The following is a 12,920-nucleotide window of genomic DNA, read 5'->3' on the forward strand; positions in this document are numbered from 1 at the left end:
GGCAGTAGAATGAAAATTGGCAGGCTGGGTGTCTAACCATTGGAGAAATTAGAATCTTTAGCAAAAAGGAAGTTGTAAACAGAAGGGAATGTGTAGAAATAGAAATCCCAGGCACAGGGCTTCGCTGGTGGCGCAGTGGTTGAGAGTCCGCCTGCCGATGCAGGGGACACGGGTTCGTGCCCCGGTCCGGGAAGATCCCACATGCCGCGGAGCGGCTGGGCCCGTGAGCCATGGCCGCCGACCCTGCGCGTCCAGAGCCTGTGCTCCGCAACAGGAGAGTCCACAACAGTGAGAGCCCCGCGTACCGCAAAAAAAAAAAAAAATCCCAGGCACAAAGTAGTGTCTGATGAGGATGAAGCTGAGCAAGTGTTTGGTCAACAGCTTGTGGGGAGCAAGGCTGGGGAAGAACCAACGCAGTTGACTGAGAATGAGAATGAAACAAACAGCAGCATTTCCATCTGATGGACCAGTAGGTACTAATTTAAGAAAATTATGTACAAAACCAGAGATTTCAGAAACAAAAGGGCATGGTTAAAAAGCTACTCTGACAAACGAAACCATCATTGTCACCCAGGCATTCCTTTGGGTGCATTTCTAGAACAATTCATGAAGCCAATTCTAATGGTGAAAACTAGTAAGTCTCTTAGTTAAGTGTTGACATGGTGAGATACTTCGTAATAGTACATTTCTGATAGATTCTATTAAAAACCTTGACAATCCTACGAAGAAAAAAAATCATGAATCTTGTATTGGCTTTGTCTTAAGCATCTGTAAAAGAATCATGGCGTAGCCATTTCAGGCTGTCTTGGTGTACATAGAATGTTAATTATGGCTATGTAAATGCTACTCAAAGGGCTATTTAAATCTGGTAGATTTTTCATATTCTTAAGTCCTATTTGAGAAGACTTAATTCTACATCACATTAGTGCTCATAATAATACTCATAATGACGTTTCCTCTAACTTGCCTAAACCCCCCATTTTTTTGGCCAAAGTGCAAGACCTTTTTAATATAGACAATATAAAATGACCTTGAAATTTCTTATGAAAACATTCAACTGGAAATACTAAGCTTTTTGGAGCCACAGACAAGTAAGAAGACTGCTTTTGTACTACATACTCAAGATGCATTGTCTGATCATTGCTCAGGAAACATTTTATAGGTGATCCTCTCAGGATTTGTCTTTATCATGTTTATATTAACAATGATAATACTTCTAATTCATGTCACAGTGTTCAGCTTACAAATTACTTTCAAATAATTTTTGAAATTTGATCCTTACACTCACCCTGCAAAGTATGTCCAGATGTTACCATTCTCATTTGATAGATGAGGAAACAAGGCAGGGAGACGCACTGAGTTCAGAACCAATGACTAAGATCGGGAAGTTCTCCCAGTGCCATAAGATTGACTGCCTACAGAATAATTTCCATTGAGAGCATCTACGTGAAATTATTTTTGGCTATTACATATTCCAATTAAGTGATATTGTATAAAGGGGCGTTCAAATTAGAAAAGGGGGAAAAAAGAAAATAAAAATTGCAAATTCTCATCCATATGTTATCAGTTGCTAAATGGTACTTACATCGTTCTTTGAAATTTGACCTAAAATAATATTATCTCTCTGTGGTGAGCTAAGAAATATCTCTCCTTAGACTTTGTAAATTTCAGACAGTAATACACTAACATCTTTCTGGTTTCTAAAAATAGCCATTTTAATCAGTTTTCCCCCCAAATAATGGGCCAAGTGAAAACTCTTTTTGGTATCACATGGCTCATCATTTTTAAATTCTCCCAGCTGCTGTTTATATTAGCAGGATGTCTTTCCTCCCAGGCTCTTCCAAGTCTGTAATGAAACATCCTGGCATTTCCTTTCCCAGTAGAGAAGCCCTTATCCAAGGCCCGACCACATTACCAGGTTCCCAAGCTCCTATGATTAAATAAGTGATTGCTCTGCCCATCTTTAAAAACGTGTCTCATATAAGGCAGTCAAGACACAATATCAGGCTTCCCTGGTGGCGCAGTGGTTGAGAGTCCGCCTTCCGATGCAGGGGACACGCATTCGTGCCCCGTTCCGGGAAAAAGACACAATATCCATTGCTGCCAAGGAAGCCAAGGATTTATTTAAAATAATGAGATATCCTCATTTTCATTTTTCCTGAGAGGATTGTAGCAATGTGTAAAACTTCCCTGAATTCTAGAACTAGGGCAACACATTGATTTGAAGAAAGCTCTAATCTTCCCTTCTAATTCGAAGTGCTCTTTTTCTGCAGTGAAATAGAATGTAGCTTTCAGAATAGCAGGAGCCCTAAGCCCATACAAAGGCATCCTCATCCCAACCATTCCTCTTTCAAGCTGGCCCCATTCTTCTGAATGCAGGGATTTATAAAGGCCTTTTCAAGAAATTTCAAGGTATACTGAACTGAAGAAAGAAAGGTTCAAATAATTTCTTCCAGATTTGAGAAGGAAATGACTTCAACTGCCAAGTCATGACGAATATTACCTTTTGCTTTCTGCCACTTCCTCGTTGCAAATGATCTGTTGGGTAAGTTCAATTATGGGGTCTCTTTGAAAGACTTCATAATTAAATTTTTTTAAAAAAACAGATCAGTTCTTTGTCTTTCTGAGGCAAAGGAGTCAGAACACTTAACTTCTACGAGCATTCAGGGATTTCGACTTCATAGGTATATGGTGCGTTCCATAGCCACAGAGGCCTTACTTCAAAGAAAGGCCAGCCCTCTGTGATTTGAAGAGATAATAAGTTAGCAAGCTGTATAATATAATGGTTTATGGAATTCTGCCTTCAAGGGCCAGTGCTTTATTTCTTCCTCTCCTGTGCTTATTTAGAACATAATTACAAGAGCGAGAGGAAGGGAGCTAGTATGGCATCAAGATAACCATTTGCTAAATCAGTGCAGCTGGGTAGACTCTCTGGCCTTTGGGGCTCGTTTATCAATTAGTTCTGCTGCAGCCTGAGTTCCCGGATTTCCCCACAGAATGAAGATTCTTTGATTTCACTGATTGACCAGCTCTGAGGAAAGCCATCTGAGATCAAAACATTTTTCAGAACGAATCTCTTTTACCCTACTCACTACCACTCACTAGTACTACTCACTACAGCCAACTTCTCATTCATTTCAGGAGCATTTCATAAGCACTAATATTTAGTTCGTCCTTTCTCTCTCTCTCTCTTTCTGAATTTCTGTCTTCTTTTCATTCCTCTCTTTTAACTGGTTAAAAATGGGCTGATTTTTTTCAACTGGTTTATCATTCTATACCATGGTTTTAAAGTTACTATGTGGATTTTAATGTTAAGACCATTTCTTTAGTGCCATGTGGTCTCTGAATATTCAAAATTGGCTCTAATAGAAATAGAATAATAGAAATGCTGGTAATTAGAGCTGACCAGGAGAATTGTCCTTATTCTCTAGAAACCAAGTCAGTATTGCAAGAACTGTTGGCCCCAACCTTTTGGAAAATTGGCCACATCCCTGACATAGCTTTCTCAACTAATTAGTATTTTTAAGGGGGGGCCCAAAGGAAAGAGAAGTGGCAGGAACAAAGGACTGCTTAAATAAAATAAATAAACTGTCCCATATTCTTCACATGATCTTAAAAAATAATCTGAACTAGTTTTTTTTGATGTAAAAGCAAACCAAACTTTGTGTCCCGTTTCACACTTGTGTCTCATCCTCCTTTGAATGCTAGTTACAAATTTTTCATCCTTTCAAAGTTAATTTACCAAAACCCAAGGATTTACCTGTTTAAATCAAGAAAATAAAATGTGTGGAGGAGTGAAGTCTTGTCAAGCAAAGTATTTCATTTTGTTGCTACCCAGGAAAGTAGTTGATACAGGTGGAATTATGTCTCTCCGAAAAGATACACTGAAGTCCCAGCCCCAGTACCTCAGAATTTCTGTGACCTTATTTGGAAGCAGCGTTTTTAAATGAGGTCATTGGAGTGAGCCCTAGTCTAATATGGCTGGTGTCCTTTTAAAAAAGGGGAAATTTCGACACAGAGACACATACAGGGAGAACGCCAAGGAAAGATGAAGGCAGAGATCTGGGTGATGTATCTACAAGCCGGGAGCACCAGAGATGGCCAGCAAACCCTCAGAAGCTAGGAGAGAGTCATGGGACAGATTTCTCCCTCAGAGTCCTCAGAAGAAGCCAACCCTGCCAACATCTGTTCAGACTTCCAGCCTTTAGGACTGTGAAGCAATGCATTTATGTCATTTAAGCTTCCGCTCTGTGCTACTTTGTCATGGCAGCCGTAGCAAACTAAGACAGTAGATGACCTACCTATCTAGAAGCTGAGGGCACCTGCAGGAGCGGGCGGAATGGCCACAGCCGAGAAACATGAAGCCAAGAAAATCCAAAAAACGAGGGAGGGGCAGAGGTCAAAAACCAGAAAGATGCTCCTAAGGGAGCATTAATTCCAAAGATCCAAGCTAAGAAACATAAACTTAGTGAAAGACTCAAGGACTGAACCAGAACTAGCAAGACCTTCTATTCTCAGATCCAGTGTCCCCCTCAGAGAGACCAATTTACCTAAAGTAGCCCCTCCCCGTTCCACCTCTGTTCAGTCTCCATTCCATTGCTTCACTTTATTTACATCCCGGCACTTATCTTTACGTGAACGTATTTTTCCATTCATTTATCATGTGTTTAATTTCTGCCTCCCTCTCCTAGAAAGTAAGCTCCCCATCCGTCTTAACCAGCTTGTAGAACAGTGCCTGGCATCAACAGGTGTTCAGTGCATCTCTGATGAACCAATGAAGAAGCTATTATGTTTCTTGAGACACCAGAGAGTGGAAACAGGCCGTTTGCTGGGGCCCCTGCAGCCTTGCCCGCGGGTGTAGGGCAGCTGAAATAATTGTCAAGCCAACTCAGTGGTAACCAAGGCTTAGGAAATCAGAGTTGACTTGTGCCTGCTTGAACTATGATGGAGAAGGACATGAACTTGGCACCCAGACTATGCACAGGTCGGTCACCCAAGGGACACTACCCACTTGCTCTTGGAACTGACCTCTGGATATACAACAGAACTTTTAGCAGATTCAGGGGCTTTTTAAAAAAATAAATTACTCAAAATAACAGACTATCCAGGATGCGATTTCTAGGAGAAACATGTGCTTCTCAAATTGAAGATTCCGCCCCATTAACTTTCTGAAAGGTGAAGGTGCATGGTTACCAAAGGTGTTCTGTGAATGAGATAACCTGCAATACAGTAAGGCCCCCGGGTGGAGGGGGTGGTTGGAATCTTTTAAATATTCTAGTTGAATGTTTCTTTCTTTTTTTTTTAAACATCTTTATTGCAGTATAATTGCTTTACAATGGTGTGTTAGTTTCTGCTTTATAACAAAGTGAATCAGTTATACGTATACATATGTTCCCACATCTCTTCCCTCTTGCTCTCCCTCCCGCCCTCCCTATCCCACCCATCTAGGTGGTCACAGAGCACCGAGCTGATCTCCCTGTGCTATGCGGCTGCTTCCCACTAGCTATCTATTTTACGTTTGGTAGTGTATGTATGTCCATGCCACTCTCTCACTTTGTCCCAGCTTATCCTTCCCCCTCCCCATATCCTCAAGTCCATTCTCTAGTAGGTCTGTGTCTTTATTCCCGTCTTACCCCTAGGTTCTTCATGACCTTTTTTTTTTTTTCTTAGATTCCATATATATGTATTAGCATACGGTATTTGTTTTTCTCTTTCTGACTTACTTCACTCTGTATGACAGTCTCTAGCTCCATCCACCTCACTACAAATATCTCAATTTCGTTTCTTTTTATGGCTGAGTAATATTCCATTGCATATATGTGCCACATCTTCTTTATCCATTCATCCGATGATGGACACTTAGGTTGCTTCCATGTCCTGGCTATTGTAAATAGAGCTGCAATGAACATTTTGGTACATGACTCTTTTTGAATTATGGTATATGCCGAGTAGTGGGATTGCTGGGTCATATGGTAGTTCTATTTTCAGTTTTTTAAGGAACCTCCATACTGTTCTCCATAGTGGCTGTATCAATTTATGTTCCCACCAACAGTGCAAGAGTGTGGAGGGATTTGTCTTTAATGGATGACAAGTTAATGTGTCATCAGCGTCTGCAGTTGTGGTAGGGCTGCTAAAAGGAATAACAAATGTCTTGTGTTTTGCTTTCTACTTTACTGATACGTTAACGTGTCTGTTAAACAGCGTTTTTTGTTTCAATCTTGTAAAACTAAAAGAACCCTCTGGAGGATTCTGCTGTGTGACGCTCAGCTTCTTCCCCAGAACTTTTCAGCTGATGAATTTTCTTAGATTTTCGGTGCACCTTTGTCTTTGAGTTTTCCAGGAAGAAGATAGAGTTCTCTAGCAAGAAAATCTGTACAGTGTAGTCACTAACCCAAAAAACTGTCAGCAATCCTATGTATCTAGAAGGATTGATCAATGTGTGTGCCTGGATCCCAAATCATGAACTGATGGACTGACAGAATCCCCTCTCCACATTAGAACTTGCTCTTTGTATCCTAATACCATCAATCTGTATTACACTCTTTCCCCGGAAACTCAAACAATTAATACCTTTAACGTATTTGGAAGTAAAGCAGATGTTACTTTTGCCCTTATTTTATACCCAAGGCTGCTAAGGCACAGAAAGCCACACAGCAAGTTACTCAAGGAGTAAAACAAGGACATCTGGCCCATTACCATCTACTTAATCCAACATATATGAAATTACTCATTAGCATTAAACGCACCAAGCTGCTCTCCCCTGTCTTTACTTATGTTACTATTTCTGGTCCAGAGGTCTATTTTTGTGCTTGTTTGGCCACCTGAGAAATTTGTTTGGTTGTGAGCAAAAAGGACGTTTTTGAGCACCCCGTGCTGTGGGTCCACATTATTCTTGGCCGCTCTTCAGATTCTGCCTGGTTCCTGTTCCCATTTCAAATCCTCTCTTTTATTGGTGACCAAGATGTAACACTGTGCCTACTTTTGTTCTCGTCTGGAAAATAAGTCAATAGAGAGAGTGATTCTTTCAGTGTGTGACTGTGTGTGTGTGTGTGTGTGTGTGTGTGTGTGTGTGTTTTGCAGGGCTTCAGAGAAAGGGAACTGCAGTGTTTCTGAACCATTTCAATTTCTAAAGCTCTCCCCCACCCCCAGCATCTTCAGGCTTTAATGTGCTCTTTGCAAATCATCATTTTTTGATGACCAAGGATCCCTTCAGAATTGGTGTAGTGCGGTGGGTAGCAAACCAAAAACTAGAAAAAAATTCAAGCAATGGACACACATCTAAGAAAATAAACCTATGGATCCTGGGAGACTAGCAGTCTGAGATGATCCCTTCCACCCTGGGCTTTCCCATGCAAGATTTTGCCTGTTGTCCTAACAGGCCTTAGGAAACTTGGGATGACTACTTACCTGGTCACCCACCTGTTGTGTGATCTTGAACAAGCTACTTATTATCTCTAAGTTTCCATTCTCTCATCTGTAAAATGGAGAAAATATCTCCCTCGTAAAACCGCGAGGAACGAAGCTCTGTAGAAGCCATGGCGTTGAATACAGCACATAGCACAGTGCCTGGTGCACTAGACACATTTTTGAATGAGACCTACAGTAACAATGGTAAGAGGTACCATGTCTGTTAGCTGTCTAGGGAAGAATGCTCACCCTTCTGTGAAAAGGGTTTGTAAATACACATACTTTATTCGTGCTCTCACCTAGTCCTCTCATATTTCTCCCTCTTTTAGCTCTTTTTAAATTGCCCAGCTGCCTGTGTTTATGGAGTCCCTTCTCCTGGAAAACCGTACAGAAAGTTATCAGATAAAACAAATGTTTGCTTCTTCTTCTGGGGCACAGAGCTATGGGAGATAGATATCCTTAATATGGAAAAATGAACTGCTATTGAAAATCAGTGGACAGGATTTGGGGAAGGTAAAATCCTCCCTTACGCCCTTTAGTTTGCAAAGATGGGTAACCAGCTCCTCGGCTAAGAATAGTTTCTGAGCACTGCTCACCATCTGCCCCCTGCCTGTCTCCACAGCCACCACCCCATCGCCCTGTCTTCTTCCTTTACTCTACAGCCCTGGCACACACTAAGCTCTCTCATGTTATGCCTTTGCATATGCTGGTCCCTCTGCCTGGAATGCCCGACCCTCATCCCAATAATTCCTAGATGTCCTTGAAGATTCAGCTTAGATAACTTCTATGAACTTTCCATGGCGTTGTCCCCAGGGCAACCTCATTGTTAGACTCTGGGAGCGGATGGAGCGTGGGACTCACACTGCAGTTTAGGAGAATGGTCCCTTTGGAGAAGCACTCTGCACAGTCTGCAGGACCATCCCTAGTTCTCCCATGCCCTGTCCACCAGCCCGCCTCTCCTATGTACTCCATTAGCCTTATGATGAAAATGTTTATCCCACTGTTTTAATCATTCACTTGACGTCTTTCCTCCTAGACTGTGAGTTCCTTGAGGAGGCGTATGGGTTCTGTTTCTGTTTTTCCAATACGTCGCAGCACGCCATTAACCCCCGATGGATAGCCTGAGTAGTGGCTCCAGAAGAGAACTTGGTAGAAGCCTCTTCCAGGTGATGCTTTTGGGGAGCCCCTTCACAGTTCAGTGATGGGTGGCTCACAGTTTAGTAGGAAAGTGTGAAAGGTGACAAGGGCTGTATGATGATAAAGGTAGGCTCATAAGAATCAGATCCTAGGCTAGGACAATGGTGGAGAAAGTTTGGTTTCTAGTACCATCTTGAGACTCACTCACGTCCCTTTGGCATTCAACTGGAGTCGATGTCTGTGTATCCCAAGGTGAGAAACTCTTTTCTAAACTCTCTGTTGCTGATTTCTCACACTTCCTTTGGCTTACTGCTTAAGTTTCAAAGCTTGCTGCACATCCTTTTTATCTTTAGAGCAGAAATTCCCTCCAGAAGGCCAAGGATACTGGAGCCTATATTTAGAGAGTACTTAATATGGGTCGGATGAAGGCCTGACTATGCCTGGAGTCATGCTGCTTGAAGCCATTCTAACATTCATTTAGTTAGAACCATAACTGCGCTGAGTTATTGCTGGTCTCATACGGATCATGTATTCACAGTCAGTGCTTGGCTTAGACAAGAAGATGCGTATTACCTCTGCTGTTGCCCATCATGTCTTTTCATTTCATTATGACTATTGTGCCTGGAAACATGATTTTCAACCTGTAATCCCAGTTAAATTCTTTCCACACAGTGTATACATTTAAGTGCATGGTTTTCTTTAAAGCAGACTTTGGTGAAACTGATATCCATTATCTGCTACCTCTGTCCTCAAGACACATCTTGCACATTTTGATCTAAGAAGGAAGAGATAATTCTTTACATGAATGGTTGTTGTAACCTGGCATATATTTTTGACTGACGCGATAGCAGCAGAAGCTCTAGAAAGGATTACGGTTCTGAAGGACAACTTTTTAATTTGAACATCAGTTCAAGTGCTCTGTCACATCTCCATTGAATTTGTGGCCCCCACCCTCAATGGTGTCCCTTATTATACTCCTGCCATGTTTACAGGCAAGTGTAACTAAGTAAAAAGAATTAAAAGAGGACAGTATAATTTCACCAAAGGAACATAAGGGTGAATTGCTGAAAACCACAAAAAGCGATACCATTTAGATCAGCTCCAAAATGAATGCTGCCCACTCTCTGAAGGACGGTAGGGCCATGGTCTCCATGCGTGAGGGGTAAAGGATATTCTCCATATGAAGCATCACAGAAAACTGAGAATGAGGAACTAACCTTTGTGAGAGCCAAAATAAGGAAAAAAGTGAGAAAAGTTGGGAATTACTTCTAAGTCAAAGCCAAGGAAGACAATTTCAGCAAAGATTTTCCAGTGGTGATCGACACATTTTCAAGAACGGGTCTAGAGAAAACAAGGAGATGTTGAGAACTGATTACTTCATCAGAATCAAGCAAACCAAAACTTAGACTTGAGAAAAATGGAAGATATCAGGCCATGGGTGACATTTTCCTGGTTGAAAGAAGACTTTAGCATCAGAAAGTGTTGATATTTAACTGCAAAGAAGGCCTCTTGGGAAGAGGGGGAATCTTTTTAAAATTACGAATATTCGGTTTCCTTCATGTTCATCTGTAGTTTATAATGTATTTGCTAATACCATGGAGCTATGAATATCCGTAAACAACTCCTATCAAGGGAAGAAAGGTAGAATGCTTGTGTCAGGGAGTTGTCAATACTGATGGAAATGAATGCCTGTGTTTATTTTAATCGGCATGGGTAATCCTTATACCCTTATTATGTTTATTTGAGGATGTGAAATGACTAAATAAATCTGAATGACAACTGTACTTTGATTTTGCAGAGTGAGGAAGATTTATGAGACATGGACCCTTGTATCAGATTTGGAGAAAAGTAGAGTGAATACAGAGGTGCCAGACGGCCACTGAGACCCATGGACAGTCCTGCACTCACGCTTCTCTGTCGAACTTTAAGATTTACTAGTAATATGCTACCTTTGCCAAATGAAAAGAAACTAATGCCAAGAAGGCATACTCTTCAATATTGGGAATAGACGTGCTCTCAAGACAATGGCTTCAAAGGTCTCCTGTTTATACGTTTTGACAGTCGTGTGCTGGGCCAGCGCTCTCTGGTACTTAAGTGTAACTCGCCCTACTTCTTCCTACACTGGCTCCAAGCCATTCAGCCATCTAACAGTTGCCAGGAAAAACTTCACCTTTGGCAACATAAGAACTCGACCTATAAACCCCCATTCTTTTGAATTTCTTATAAATGAGCCCAACAAATGTGAGAAAAACATTCCTTTCCTCGTTATCCTCATCAGCACCACCCATAAAGAATTCGATGCCCGGCAGGCAATCCGAGAGACCTGGGGGGATGAGAACAACTTTAAAGGGATCAAGATAGCCACTCTCTTCCTCCTGGGCAAGAACGCCGATCCCGTTCTCAATCAGATGGTGGAGCAAGAAAGCCAAATCTTTCATGACATTATCGTGGAGGACTTCATTGATTCCTACCATAACCTTACCCTCAAAACCTTAATGGGGATGAGGTGGGTGGCCACTTTTTGTTCAAAAGCCAAGTATGTCATGAAAACAGACAGCGACATTTTTGTCAACATGGACAACCTTATTTATAAACTACTAAAACCCTCCACCAAGCCAAGAAGAAGGTATTTTACTGGCTATGTCATCAATGGAGGGCCAATCCGAGACGTCCGCAGTAAGTGGTATATGCCTAGGGATTTGTACCCTGACAGCAACTACCCACCCTTCTGCTCGGGGACTGGCTATATCTTTTCAGCTGATGTGGCCGAACTCATTTACAAGACCTCACTCCACACCAGGCTGCTTCACCTGGAAGATGTATATGTGGGACTGTGTCTTCGAAAGCTGGGCATCCATCCTTTCCAGAACAGTGGCTTCAATCACTGGAAAATGGCCTACAGTTTGTGTAGGTATCGCCGAGTTATCACCGTGCATCAGATCTCTCCAGAAGAAATGCACAGAATCTGGAATGACATGTCAAGCAAGAAACATCTCAGATGTTAGGATTTTTACCAATGTAAATACGTTTCTTTTCTTTTTTAAGAAATGAGGCCTAGGGTGTAGGTATTTTACAGGTGTCACCAGAGGAAATGAACTGGTGAAGGGGTTTTGTAAAAAGTGTTTTTCTTCCCACTCCTAGTTCCTTTCTTGGATTGCCAATTTACGCGTTAAGCTCTGCTCATAGAAATAATACATGAGTTAAAAGCACCAGATTTCATTCTCAGGTCCTGAAGTATTGCATTTATCTCAAAAAGCAACTTCCTAACAACTGCTAGGATTTACATACTGTGCATCTGAGATAAAAATCTGGTTCTGGGAAACTAGAACTCACGGTAATGTCTTCATGTCCTCTGTGCAAAAGTAAATAAGTAAATGACACTTTTTCAAAAACAATTCAGAAATAATGCACAGTCAGGGAGACACACTGGATGTGATTATTAATACTGTGTGTGCTGTTACATTGGATTTTTACATATATTGCCATGTAATGTGTACAGTATTTGCAGTTCCACCAAGAAATGAACTTAGTACTGGCAGGGAGGCTGCAGTTAAATAAATGGGAATTTAAACTTGAGAATTAAATATTCTGTATGTTTGGAAGACAACTCTGCTTGCTCATCCAAGGATTAAACCTGGTCAGCGGGTAGAATGTATATAAAATGCTACGTAACAAAATAAACAGGAGAATTTTTTTTTTCCTGCTCTTTCAGAACAAACATTACCTGGTGCCTCCGAGGAGATTTTGCCAAATGTAATCTCACCTGCTTCCCTCCATACAATGTCACTAAATACATTTCACACTTTCTGGCTCAGGCAGATACATGTATAGAAATAAGTTGGTAGGAGGCCAGAAGGACAGTATATCACATGGAGAAAAATATAAATTTATGTGTGCGTTACAATTAACAAAAGCTTGGCACTAGTGTCAGATGCCCCTTCCATACCTTTGCAAAGCACTTGAGAAACTATTTGAACAGGGAGCAATGTTACTGAAGGATTTAGCCCTGCTGTTGATAGATGTAATCTCTCTCACATCTGAAACATCCAAGTACCTCTGACAGCAATGCTGTTTGGGGGTGTTCTGCAAGCTCTGTTATTGAGGTTTATAGGAAGGAAGGGTGGGGAAGCTTGGGTTCAGGTTCTATTGCTGCCATCGTGTGGGTCACTTAAACAGGCATCCTCGCTTTGCTGTGCTTCAGTTTGCTCATTTATAAAACGGCTGGAAAAAACACCTACCTCGCAGGTGCTGTGAGAGAAAATCACATTTGCTAAGTATTTTGGGATCCTTGGTTTAAAAGGTGCTACATAATGCAACGTATCATGCATTATGCTAAATGCTAAAATAATTACATAATTACAATGATGGTCATCACT

At 41.4% G+C, this 12,920-nt stretch overlaps 1 protein-coding gene across 1 annotated transcript; it reads left to right on the forward strand.

Moving 5' to 3' along the window:
• The first annotated feature begins 10,568 nt into the window (after positions 1–10,568).
• On the forward strand, positions 10,569–11,549 carry B3GALT1 (beta-1,3-galactosyltransferase 1). Its single transcript, XM_065881180.1, has one exon. It carries the CDS (start codon positions 10,569–10,571, stop codon positions 11,547–11,549), a length of 981 nt encoding a protein of 326 aa, XP_065737252.1.
• Positions 11,550–12,920: the final 1,371 nt, after the last annotated feature.

Source organism: Phocoena phocoena, chromosome 7 (genome assembly GCF_963924675.1).
Source record: "Phocoena phocoena chromosome 7, mPhoPho1.1, whole genome shotgun sequence".
NCBI lineage: Eukaryota > Metazoa > Chordata > Mammalia > Artiodactyla > Phocoenidae > Phocoena > Phocoena phocoena.